This window comes from Notechis scutatus, chromosome 1 (genome assembly GCF_049901735.1).
Source record: "Notechis scutatus isolate UNSWTSFEM ecotype Mainland chromosome 1, rNotScu1.2, whole genome shotgun sequence".
Lineage (NCBI taxonomy): Eukaryota > Metazoa > Chordata > Lepidosauria > Squamata > Elapidae > Notechis > Notechis scutatus.
Genome location: NC_142009.1, coordinates 253,755,518 through 253,769,364, shown reverse-complemented (window position 1 = coordinate 253,769,364; position 13,847 = coordinate 253,755,518). Strand labels below are relative to the sequence as shown.

General features: G+C 36.9%; 1 protein-coding gene across 1 annotated transcript in view; it reads right to left on the bottom strand.

Annotated features, from left to right (window-relative positions):
* Nucleotides 1-13,847, bottom strand: part of SLC5A12 (solute carrier family 5 member 12) — a 28,863-nt gene extending 15,016 nt beyond the window's left edge. Inside the window, exons 1-7 of the mRNA XM_026664625.2 lie at nucleotides 13,237-13,847; nucleotides 11,498-11,563; nucleotides 7,048-7,099; nucleotides 6,356-6,423; nucleotides 5,007-5,161; nucleotides 2,825-2,965; nucleotides 1,225-1,354 (exon numbers count right to left, since the gene is read on the bottom strand). Of these exons, the coding sequence (XP_026520410.1) occupies nucleotides 1,225-1,354; nucleotides 2,825-2,965; nucleotides 5,007-5,161; nucleotides 6,356-6,423; nucleotides 7,048-7,099; nucleotides 11,498-11,563; nucleotides 13,237-13,593 (969 nt within the window). The 5' untranslated portion in view covers nucleotides 13,594-13,847. The remainder of the gene's footprint in view (nucleotides 1-1,224; nucleotides 1,355-2,824; nucleotides 2,966-5,006; nucleotides 5,162-6,355; nucleotides 6,424-7,047; nucleotides 7,100-11,497; nucleotides 11,564-13,236) is intronic.

Below are 13,847 nucleotides of genomic sequence, written 5' to 3'. Positions count from 1 at the left end.
TGCTAGGACATCAACCAGAAGAGGTACAACCAGGATTTGGGGGTCATCATACCCTCCCCAATTTTTGAATTTTTATAAAAAAATATATATACTTGAACAAAACTTTTTAAAAAGAAGATAAGATAACCTTTATTGTCATTTTTTTTAATGGGCATGAAAATGAAATACTGTTGCCTGCTCTCAAAAGTGTACACATACATAACACACATATAGATATGCTATACACATACATATACATATACATATACATATGCATATGCATACGTGTGTGTGTGTGTGTGTGTGTGTGTGTGTGTGTGTGTGTGTGTGTGTATCTTTGGTTATTCGGGTTTTCTCCCACGTAAAATTGGAAGTATCTTGGCAACGTTTCGACGAAATCTCATTCGTCATCTTCAGGCTTGTGTCTTCGGCTTTGTGCTTCTCGGAGAATTTAGACGAACACAATACAGAAGCCTGATGATGGCAGATGAGATTCCTTTACCCTATATACCTTCACCCTAACAACTAAATACATATAAATAGTAACACTGTCCAGCAAGAAATAAAATCATCTTAGTAGGGTATCAAGCCACTAAGAATATGATTGCACATTGCACATTCAGTTGTCCTACTGTACTAAGCTAAATGGACTAATAATCTAATTCATATTCTTTTAAGCTCTTCTGATGTTAGACCAGAGGTTTTAGACTCTGCCCACAGCCTGGAGTTTGACTGTGATGGGGCTTAAGATTGACTTTGCCTTCCATCCTTCCAAGTTCAGTAAAATGAGGACCCAGATTGTTGGGGGCAATGTGCTGACATTGTAAACTGCACAGAGAGTGATGTAAAGTACTATGGGGCAGTATATAAATCTAAGAACAATTGCTATTTAGTAGCTATTAACATGCTTTGTTGCTGGTTCTACTTATTTATTAATCATATTTATATGACTGCCCATCTTACAAGAAATAACTATGCAGCCTATAAAAATATATGCACTAGTTATTTTGTTGTTATTGTTCCTCTCATTCCTGATAAGCACTTTTTTATTGCTATACATGGAACTTAGATTGTTTGTAAATGTCCCCTTGTAGATTCCCTCCATTTGCACATCATTTAAAAAAATGTTACAGTGCAAGAAACACTCAAATAATCCTGTACCACTGAGTTCAGCACAGCTGCATTTAGAAAATAATTCAGATCATAGAACAATTTTCTGTTTACAATTTTAAATAATTTATCTACCTGATCCGGTTCTGAAATGAAGTCTGCAGTCCAAGGATCACAGCTCATAAAAAATGAATACATCACCAATCCACAGAGAACTGCACATACCAGAATGGCCCATAATCCCACCAAATTAAGGTAAAGTGCACTAAGGAGAAGAAAAAAGATGAGTTAGAAATCATTCAATAAAGAATAAAATCATGTCTTGGACACTGCTTTTTTTATTTTTAAAAAAAGTGTCCTGAAAATTCTTAATGCTATCTCAGAGTATGATAGTCACATTAGTTTTTGCTAAGACGTTTCTTACCACAGTTAAAAGAAGCAAAGATTTAAACCTTTGTGTGCCACAATAAAAGAAGTCCACAATCTGCCCCTTGGTTCATATTCCCAGTAGTTTGAGATGTCTTCCTGCTCTTTTCATAATGTATTTACTTCCTGAATCTCTTTCAGTGCCCAAGAGGGCTCCTTTGAAGTGTACTATTAACTTTCCTTATCCCTGACATAGGATTTGTGTGGAAAACAACTTGGAAAGCTATAATCCTTCACTCTGTTGTGAATTTAGATGGAAGTAGAATTTCACATTTAATGTTTGAAATCCTATCTTTGTGGATAGATACTCTGTTAAGACCGTTCATTTGTTTTCTAATATTAATAAATGACACCAGTCCCAAAGGATTCTGGGTAACACACAACAGCAATAAAAAGAGTAAATAAATAAATAAACAAACAAAAAATAATCATAAAAAGCAACAATCAGCGCTGGTAAGAGAGTTAGTTTGGCCTAGTGCAGGGGTCTGCAACCTTAAACACTCAAGGAGCCATTTGGACCCGTTTCCCACAGAAAAGAAAACCCCAGGAGCCAATAATTTAACAACCAGTGTGATTGGGTGGGCGTGGCCAACTTGATGTCACTCACTCCCACCCAGTCACCTCCTGCTCTGGAATATGGAGTGAGTCTCCATCCCCCACCATCATCCTTACATTCTCAGGTCAGGCAAGGAGTGACGGGGAAAGGAGGGGCGGGACCAGCCAGTGGTGGGATCGGCTGATAGGGAGCTGCAGGAGAGGGCCGAAAGAGCCGCATATGGCTCCAGAGCCTCAGGTTGCAGACCCTGGTCTAGTAGTTAAGGAACCATGGCAGAAAACAGAAGAACGTGAGTTCAAATTTCACCTTGGCCATGAAGCCAGCTGGGTGACCTTGGGCCAGTCACTCTCTCTCAACTCGACCCACTTCATGAGGGTGTTATGAGGAAAATAGGAGGAGGAAAGTGTGATGAATGAGTTATTTGTAAAAATAATAAAGGTGGGGTATAAATAAATAATAAAACCAAAATAATCACAAAAAAAAGTAATGATAAGTCCCCAATAAGCCCAACAAAGGCAACCACAGTTAAAATTGGATTGAAATAATAGTTAAGATTGTAAGGCAAAAGTCAGGAGAAGGAGCTTTCCATTTGCAGCACAGACCCCACAAGAGTAGAGAATTTTCTACTGGCCCTCTCTCAATGGCCAATTAATGTATCCCAAATAGAATGCATTAGATAGTTAATTTAAAAAGTTAAAATTAGAAATAATTATATTTTAATCTTGAATTACATTAACTTTGATAGCTACTTACAGTTTGGCATGCTTTTCTGTTTTACATGAAATGCATCTTTGTATTGTGGACTGGTTAACCCCATAAATCCCTAGCCAAGTAAATGTTCCTCCTACTGCGATTGTCCAAAATGTATGTCTTCTCAGAGGGTCAAAATCAAAGCTACACAAATAAGACATAAAAACTATTAATGGACCATTGTTTAAGTAGCAGATTAGTTTAAAACCAATGTACTTCTAACTAGAATTAAGAAACTTCAAGGCAAGAATTCAGTAAACAGATTTAAATAAATGCACAGATTTGGAAGGAATAGCAATAGCATTTAGACTTACATACTGCTCCATAGTGCTTTGCAGTATGGTTTACAATGAATGGTTTACAATGTCAGCATATTGCCCCCAACAATCTCATTTTACTTATATCAGAAGGAAGGAAGGAAGGAAGGAAGGCTAAGTCAACCTCAAGGCCTGTCAGAATTGAATTCCTGGCAGTGCACAGAGTTAGCCATCAATCCTGTGTTCTAATCACTGTGCCACCAGGGTGGAATTATCCAGAGGTGGGATTCTACCAGTTCGGCCTGGCTCTATAGAACTGGTAACTCCGAACAAGCAGCTGACATCAAACTGATTTGCTGCAAGGGTCTTCTGTTTGGCCCACCTGCCCACCCAGGCTCTGGGCTGTGCTTTATTCTCTGCTTTTTCCACTTCAGCTGCTTTGCACGGCACAGCTGAGTACCGTGCAACAGCAGGAGATGGTGAATGCTTGTTGGAGTCAGTGATTAGTAAATACTGAGCAAAGTGCGCACTCACTGAACCAGTTGTTATGCTGGTAAGATCCCACCCCTGGAATTATCACCCACACATGAATTGGCTATTTGGTGCCTCTTGTAATTTGAAATCAGTGTTAAAAATAAGCATTCAAGTTGCATAACTAAAGAGATGCATATTGAAATCAGGACTCCATCTTGAAAAATGCAACATGTACAATTCTTACTCAATCTGATCTGATATAAACAAAAATCTAAGTACTAACCAGAGCTAATCCTGTTTAGCATTCTCCACAAAGTTGGCCAGATGCTAAAATGCACCTTTGCACAAAGAAAAATGCTTCTGCAAAATGCTGATTTGTGCAAAATGCTGATGCACAAATAATGGATTTCACCAAGAAGAAAGTAAGAAGTTCAATGCTGGGACTGCCTAGGTGGCCATCTGGTCCAGACCCTCATTTTTAAGACCTGCCAATGGACCCATAGGGGGATTAAAGCAGAACAGGAGAGCAAGAGAAGATGATACTTGATTGTTCTCTCATTTCTTAGCCCATTAGACAAAATTAATGGAATAGTTAATTGAAATCTGTATTTTCTTCCATTTCTGCCCTTTTAAGAGTTATGTTTTTTTTTATCTATAATCCTGGAAGGTAATAGCAAACTGCCTACATATCACTGTTGTGAACACTACATGAATGTATTCATGAAGACATCAGGATTCAAAGCCTACTTGAAAGACACTTTACTTTCTAAATGATTTTACTTGAACAGTTACATTTATATGTATGTACGTATGTATGTATGTTTGTATGTATGTATGCATGCATGTATGTATGTATAAATCATTACTATTTGGATGGCATTGCAGCATGATATTTTTTTCTCCAATCTGTTTTTCTGTTTCACTATTATTTTCCCCAAATTTTATCTTCCCCCCTCCCACACACACACAAAACCTTCTGTGCTGCCATTTCATGTTGATATGAACCTGATTGTGTTTTTCTTCCCTTATCACTGTTCTTGTTCTTTTTTATTATTATAAAAGCAACTTTTATAGAAACAGTTTTGATTTGGTTTCAAATTAATATGTAAGTTAATTTTATTTTGAAAGAAATAAACACTTCTGAGTTATGCTACTTGCATCCCAGTATGAGCCAAAGAGGTTCATCCCTCCATCATGTGTACTAAGTTGACAGAATTTGGGGGAAAAGAAACCCTCTAATATTTTACCTTCTTCTTGACTTTACCATTCTTGGGAATTTTCTACCATTTTCAGGGTAGGTCGGACCAAAGGTTTAAATACACTCCCATACATAGATATTGCTACAAACTTAAAAACTATTCTCTTTCATTACATTTTTGACATAACGCCCCCCCAAAACTGTAAACCTATCATTATAAACACCAAACCAGATCATGAGAAACGATTCTACTTACTCAAAGACATTGAGACGTGATCCATTTTGTGCATTTTCCCAAACATTTCTAAAACCCCCAGCCTTAAAAGTTCCTTGACCTAAAACTGTCAGGAATCCGATCAGCATAACAATCAGTTGAAAGGCATCTGTCCAGACAACAGCCTTCAACCCTCCCTAAATCAAAGAAAAAAAGAAAATATTATGATATTATAATATTATTATATTATGATTTTGAGTTGTACCAATTCAGTTTAAAGCTCTAGTTTCAACAAAGCTTTCTTATGCTGAATACTCCTTTATGCTCCTTTTTTTCGACTCACAAATGACTCACATTAGTTTGTCATAAGACAGAGCTCACATACAAGATGTTTTCTCTGCAGTGATAATTCACAATAATCATATGCTTTAGGATAGACTGTGTCTACCTATGAATTTCCACTCATCGGTAAGCTTTCCCTTCTATCCTATGTAGACTTTTTTGCCATTTACCTAAATATGTACAGGCTTAAAAATGAATAAATTACAGGATAGTTGATACATGCTCATTTTAAGTGTGAGCACAGCTCCCAAATATTTATTAGGGGCCACTTATCTCCAATAGTTTCTGCCCATCTAGTATATTCCAGTAGAGTAGGTGTACTCCGGATCCCCTCTATGAAATGATGTCAGTTAAAAAAAAATAAAACCTGAAGAACTGTGACTTTCCTGTTGTAGCTCCAAACTTCTGGAAACAGCAACCACCCAGAGATGAAGACAGTGCCCTCTCTCTGTGTGTGTAGGTTATAGAAAATTCTTAAAATTTGCCTTTGGGACCTGACTAGGAGTTGATATATTGCCTTTTGAGGGGGGGAAGGGGGAATATTCCTCTGTTCTGTTTGTGTTATTTTGGGTGTCATTTGTGCATGGCTCCCTATGGAGTTTAGGCTTTATCTGTTTTTATGGATTTGGGTGGGGAGGTATCTGGTCTCCAGAATTCAGCAGAGGTAGGAAGCCCTGATAAATAAAATAGGATTTTAGATCATTTGGAGAAGTAGTGTGCATGGAGGTAACAGAAAATAAGATATGGTTGCAAGTTATACCCTACCCACTTTCAGACAATCGTATATTTAAATGATTTGGAAATAATACTTATATTGAAGGCACATATCACCCATTTAACTGAACAAAAGTACAGTTTACATGAATATTTTGAAACAAATTATACATTTAAAAATGTAACATGTTTGATTATTGTAGAAAAAAATACTGAAGTTTCCTAGTTCATCTTAACATTTGCGTTCAACTGTAAAAACCCCATTAGAACATAAATGACAGTTATTTAACCATTCCTCTAAAAATGTTTATAGTTGAACTATAGCAGAAACATACCAGTGTACAGTAGAAGGTGCAAACAATTCCTGTTGCAAATACTGAGCCCCAAAGATTAAATCCAGTGACTGAAAAGCCAAAGGGAGTGTAATTAGATATACTGCAGGTTAGTTAAAAAAATTAAATTAACCATAGTTGTTTATTTTTAAATATACCATAGCATGAGAGTTAGAACTGTTAATTAATCTGTTGCTGTCATTTTCTTTTATGTGCTGCAGAACTAAAGTTCATTTCCATCTCTTACAGTTTTTGTTTTCATTTGCACAGATGGTAAATTCACATCATCAAATATCTATAATCTTATAGTTTCTCAAGGGAAAGCAGAAGAATGCCTATCATCCTACCAAAAAAACTATCATTTGCAGAAAACACCAAATCAATAAGTGAGAAACCTCAGCTTCATTCTGTTTCATATTATGTAAGACATTAAAGCACTGGGCTGGAAGGACAGAAAATGTCAAAAGTACAGAAGAAAGTCTTAATCCATTATCTTAAACTGGGCCCTTTGCCCAGAATTTGAGAAAACTATTCAGAGTCTATCTTCTCTAGTTACTTTTTAGGGGGAAAAAGAGGGGGTGATAACATATATCAGACTGAATAAAAGGAAAAGTAGGGAGGGAGCTTTCAGATAGGTAGATAACGAAAAACAAATTTCTCTTTTCTCTTGTCCAAGTCAACAACAAAGCACTTACCTTGATTGAGAGCCAAAGCTGGAGCATAAACTACCACTCCTGTGTAAAAGATCTATGAAGAGTAGAAAAACTATTAGTAAGTATTTCAAAGGTAATATTCATAGGGAGCAAAATCAAAAGAAGTAGGAGATTCAGCTGGGATCATATTCCAAGGTTTTGACTGGAAAGTGGTACTGGCATCCAAAGGCAGGCTCACACCTAAATGGAAAGATCTGTTTATGAATGATATTAATCTACACTATCTGCATCATTTCCCCCCAGTTTAACATGCCTTTAACATCTGTGTGACCATGTCCATCTTTTAGGTTGAAAATACTAACAGCAGTTCTAGCTACTACTAGCTGAAAAAATACCATGATTCTTGTCCTAAATAATATAGATTGATTTCTAGATTGTAACATAGATATATAGTTAGAATTTCAGACTAGGCTTCAAAAAAAGAACTCAAAATGCAGGGGTGAGATTCTACCAGTTCACACCTATTCGCTAGAACCAGTTGTTAACATTCTAAGCAGTTAGAGAACCAGTTGTTAGAAGAAATTACTGGCCTAATCCTGTAAGGAAGAAGAGGAAGGAAACATTCTGGTGCTGCTTACAGAAACTGCCTCTCTGCCTCTCCCTTATTACATTATTGGTAAGACTAAACTTCCTGTCTCAGGAACCTCTCTGAAGTTTTTTTTCCTTCCTTTGCTGCTACTTTGCTTGTGTGGAGTGACCATTCAAAGTTACAATGGCACTGAAAAAAGTGACTTATGACTATTTTTCACACTTATGACTGTTGCAGCATCCCAACAGTCATGAGAGGCTCGGCAAGGAGATGCGTGCTTCTATGTGAGTGATACTGAGTTGGCCATGCCCACCAACTAAGCCACACCCACAGAACTAGTTGTTAAAAAATTGGAATCCCACCCCTGTCAAAATGGATAAAATTCGTAGAATATTCTTGAGCCACTTGTGGTTTATTTTAATCCATGTGATTGCTTTGAAAAGTCTGCAGAAAAGGACCTTATACATGAGGTCTGACCTCTAGAAATGCTGAACCTCAAGTTCTCCCAGTTCCCATCTCAACTTGGCCTTCCTATAATTTCCATAACTGATTATGTCAGAAATATTGGAATTTACAAAGGTACATCAGAGGATAGAATCAAGATCATGTGAAGCATTAATACCACTTTATAATGCCTTGGTAAGGCCACACTTGGACTACTGCATCCAATTTTGGTCACCATGATGTAAAAAGGATGTTGAGACTGTAGAAAGAGTACAGAGAAGAGCAACAAAGATGATTAGGGGACTAAAGAATGGTTGCTGGAACTGGATATGTCTAATCTTATGAAAAGAAAGACTAGGGGTGACATGATAGTGTTCTGATATCTGAGAGGCTGCCACAAAGAAGAGGGAGTCAAACTATTCTCCAAAGCACCTGAGGGTAGAACAAGAAGCAATGGGTGGAAATTAATCAAGAATAGAAGCAACTTAGAACTCAGGAGAAATTACCTGACACTTAAGACAATTAATCAGTGGATCAAGAAGTTGTAAATGCTCCAACACTGGAAGTTTTTAAGAAGAGATTAGATAACCATTTGTCTGAAGTGGTGCCTAAGCAGGGGGTTGGACTGGAAGACCTCCAAGGTCCCTTCCAACTCTTTTACTCTAAATTCCAAATACATTATAATTAATTAAATGTATTTAATTGATATGCTTGAATCTGTACTGTGGTTTATTCAGAAGATTACCCAACTGTATTAATAGATTTATTCTGTGGTAAGGCTGTAATGCTTAAAGTTGGAGGTTTGAGAAACTCTTGGAACTTTTCTCAACATATTATGATGGTCTTATTTTAATTGGAGGTAATTTTGAATATATGTGTGAATGATCCCAATCTGAAGCAAATCCAAAGAATAAATCAATCAGCCCCTAACATCAATACCTGGAAAGATACTAGGAAAGAGTAAAACAAAATCTGCAAACATCTAGAAACACAAAGTTATAACTAGAAGTCAGCATAAGTTTATTGAAAACAGATCATCATACCTAACCATTCTTATTTCATTCTTTAATAAAGTGACTAAATTAGAAGACCAGTGAAATGCTGTGGACATGGTATATTTAGAGTTCAGTAAGGCATTTGACAAAGTATACAACAACTTAGTTCTTAGTAAGATAAAAAAAAAAAGTGAGATAGAGAGCATCCCTAGCAGATGGATTTGTAACTGGCTAACAAATCATACTAAACAAGTAGTTCTTAATGATACTACTTCTACATGGAAGGAAGCAGTGGGGTATCATAAGTTTCTATCTTAGGCTCTGTACTCTTCAATATCTTCATAAATGATTTAGATGAGGGAATAGAATGTATCAAATTTGCAGATGACATTAAGCTAGTAGGAACAGCCAACACCCCAGAACATAAGCTCAGAATCCAAAAAGATCTTGACAGACTTGAACAATGCAGCAACAACAATCCAACAGTCAACAAAATGAAATTTAATGTGGAGAAAAGCAAAGTTTTACACTTTGGCAAGAAAAAAATCAAAGGTACAGGTACAAATTAGGCAAAACCTGGCTCAAAAACAGTTATTGTGAGAGGGACTTGGAGTCCTAGTGGACGATCTTTTTTTTTTTTTTTGCAGTTCTGCAGAATGTCCTAAAATTGCAAATTGAACCATTTCTAAAAGGTGCCAATCTACCGCTGATGCTTTTCTAAGAATGTGGAAATAATTTAGAGAGTAGAATTCTTTTGGGAACAAATATTCCCCTAAGTAAGCAAATGTATGAAGTTGCCATCAAGAAAAGCCAATTAACTTTATACTGCTTACAAAACAATCTCAAATAACAACAGAGCTCTCATCTTTCCATTGGCTATTTGTGACCCATGCTACACTGTTTCCTGAAAATGATTCTTGGTAAACAGTTGCCTAAGATGTTGGAGGAAGGATTTTCTCTTTATCATCTGCAAGGTACAAATAAAGATATTCCTAACTGCTCTGAAGCAAATTGCACTTAAAGAAATATTTATTGGTGGTGTTCCCTAAGAAAGTAGAATGACATATTATGAGAAATATGAAAACAAAGATCCACATTTGGAATAAAGTTCTATGGGTGGTTTCACAAGTTGTGTGAATGCATCAATTAAAAATAGTAGGGATTCTCTCAGAAATGGCCAATCAAATTGCACTCCATCCCTGAGACATGGGAGTTTGTGGTACAAACTAGTTCAAGATAAACAATTCATGACTACTAAATCCCTGTCATGGATCTGATCTATAAGCTACTATGTAGTGTATAGTGTACACTATTTACTATACTCTAAAGTGCAACAAAAATGCTAGCTAAAATGTTGCCAATAGGGATTAATCTGGAAAAATGTGGGTTCTTTTACAGTCCCACAATCTATGTTAAAATCCATTCTACACTTGATGCTGAAATTTCAAAAGGAAATCTCACTCTTGAATGCAGAACATCATGCAGATTATGAAGAGTTTAAATTCATTGTAAATGTTAGTTAATTAAAAAAAAGGTAAAGGAATTCCTGCAGATTTTACTTGCCAACTATAGGGGGCAGTGCTCATTTCTGTTTCAAGGCCATTGAGCCAGTGCTGCCTGAAGACATTTCCAGGGTCATGTGGCCAGCATGACATCATGGAGCTCTGTTACCTGTCCGCCAAAGTGGTAGCTATTTATTTACTCACACTTGCATGCTTTCAAACTGCTAGGTGGACATTAGCTGGGCAAGAATGGGAGCTTACCCCTTTGCGTGGCACTCAGGTCTTAAACTCGGGCTGTCGTCTTTCCATCTGACAACCCCAGCATCTTTAATGCTGAGTCATCACACTGCCCTTATTAATTAAATGTTAGTTAATGGGATGATGAAAATCCAGAAAGATTATGCTATCTGTAAATGTAGAATTTGATGCTATGAGAAATCCAGATGATCTAGAGCCATGATGGCAAACCTATGGCATCCATACTGGAAATGGCATGCAGAGTCACTTCTGCCGGTATGCGAGAGGTCACTCGGAAGCACCCTACTGCACATGCGTGCTTGCCACCTGCCCAACAGCTGATTGTTGAATATCTGGCACACATGTGCGGGGGGCTGGGGAGATGCACACACATGTGCAGAGACGCATGGTGCATGGGGGGGTCACACATGCATGCACAGAGGGCATGGGGGCACATGCATTGCCTTTTGGGTGCTAGCGCATACACAATTTTCAGCACAGGAGCCCAAAAAGGTTAGCCATCACTGATCTAGAGTCTTCTATGTGCAGGATTCTATCACTCTTTAATTTTGGAAACACTACATAGACATCCTCTAATCACATTCACTGTGCTGTAAAAGAAAATGAAGCTGATTTTGCACAAAAGGTCCGTCTATTCAATGGACTACTGCCAAAATATTTAGAAATCACCTTTGGCATGCAAATAAATGAAGAAAATGTCTTACCGTTTGCAAAATGTAAATCAGGGTTGCTGCCATGCGAACAGGCTTGTTAAATCTTAACTCCAGGTACTAGGGAAAAGGATGGTTATAATAAATAAAAATATCTGTTGCATTATCATCCCCCGTATTACCTTTTATTCAAGAAATAGTTCCAGTAATGACTGTGAAACTGATCTTCCCATAGACAATACCATCAATTTAATATATGTATGTATGTATGTATGTATGTATATGTATATGTATATGTATATGTATATGTATATGTATATATGTATGTATGGTATTCAGCTTTGTTCGGGTATTTTCCCACGTCATTATAGTTGTGCTTTTAAAGTTGTAGCAACATTTCGGCAGAATCTCATCTGCCATCATCAGGCTTCTGTATAGTGTTCGTCTGTGAGTCAGACTTTCACAGCCATTTCTGTTTTAAATTTGGTGCTAGCCTACTGCTGTGCCAGAATGGTTTTTTCTTCATCCTGATTGGTTGGGAGTCTTGGTCTGTGTTTATTGGTCTTGGAGTTTGCTGTGTTCTGCTTGATTGGTGTTTCTAATATCTTCTGTCTGTTTTGTAGCTTTTTTTGTCTTGATATTAGAAACACCAAGTAGGCAAGTAGGACACTATAATTTTACATAGATATATGAGGGTTGAGTGGTTCCATTTATGGGATAATTGGATTTTTAATGGCTTCTAATGGGAGGTTAATTAAGTAATCCTTTATTAAGTATTCCCCTATTAAATAATTAATCAAACAATTAAATTGTGAATGTAACATTAGGAGAAAATCCATTGTCCCAGAACCAGCCTCTCGTGTTGTTGAGATGGGATGCTATGATATATAAATTACTATTTGCTACAGTTCCTTGAATTTAGTTCACATACATATTCTGAACAAGTTTAATTTGTTTCTCTGTTTTATTATTCTGACTTTTTATTATGCAAATCATTCAGAGTTAGTTGGAGTCAGACATTTTTTGAATCTATGTAATGAATAAAATACGCAGAATGTCAGGGGAAATGAGAGAAGAAAAAAATGGATTTTTTAACATTGATTTTGATCTGCATTTTGTAAAAGATTCTAAATATGTCTGTCTAATATCCCTAGACACTCTCTCTCTCTCTCTCTCTCTCTCTCTCTCTCTCTCTCTCTCTCTCTCTCTCTCTCCCTCCCTCCCTCCCTCCAAGATGAGATGAGTGATTGTGTGAAATGGAATCTTTATTTTTGATATTTCAATATGGGAGGAGCAGGTTTTTGTCAACATATCATTAGGCCTCTTCTTTTCTATTTCAAAAAATTAATTATTTTCTGTTATTGAAGATATTTGACAATGTTCTAACAGTTAAATGAGAATCATTCTCTATCTTTGCAATCTACAGATAATTGTTGGTAATAATACATTTGTAAAAGTTGATCACAATGGTCCCTTTCAGTTAAATAGTCTGTCCTTTAGAAACAAAAATATACCTGCTATTATTTAACATATATACAGATTTATTGTCTTTGCAGATTTTAACACATTTTCGGTCTCTATCTTAATGTAAGTTCCTCTGCATCTTGCTGCTTTTACAAATATCGTGATATATATTTAGATATATTGTTTGCAGAAGAGATGATGTCACGTCAGGCATCTCTTGTCTCCACAAAGAAATATCAACAAAGATGCTCCCAAGATGTCTTAGATGACCAAATGGAATCTGGTCCAGGATCTGGAGCAAGAATCACTTTCTAGAAAAGGGAACTTACCTCATAAGTGCTTGTGATCCCACATCTGTAGAAAACAGGTAGAAAAAGTTCTGAAGTAGAAATGATGACAAATGTATATACTATAGCAAACAAAAAGAAAGATGATCCATGGCGGTAGACCTCAGCTGGGGTTCCCAGCACAGTGACGGCTGACATGAAACTAGCAGTGAGGGACAGAGCCACTGGTCCACAGGTCATCTGCCTGCCACCAACCAAAAAGTCCCCAGAGCTTGCTTTTTTCCGCTCCTTAATAGCAAAAAAGACCCCAATGCCAGAAGAGACCAGAAAAAGGGCGGCAAAGACCAAATAGTCCCAAATTACAAAATTTTCCACAACTGGAGGGATGAACTTGCCCATGGTGCTAATTAGCTGGCTTCTTGTCAGTTTGAGCAATTCTTGGTTGATTGTTTAAAGAAAGACCTTCCAAAGGGAGAACAAAGGGTTTTCCAAAAGACAAATATAATCCAGGATCTAACTGATATTAACTTCAGACTTCACTCCAAGGTCATGTTGCAGAGATGGTTAAAAAAAAACAATTGTGGGTAGGTTTTCATATGATTTCTTCCTTGTCAAAGAAATAGTCAAGCCTTCTGCTAATAAAGATTGAAAAA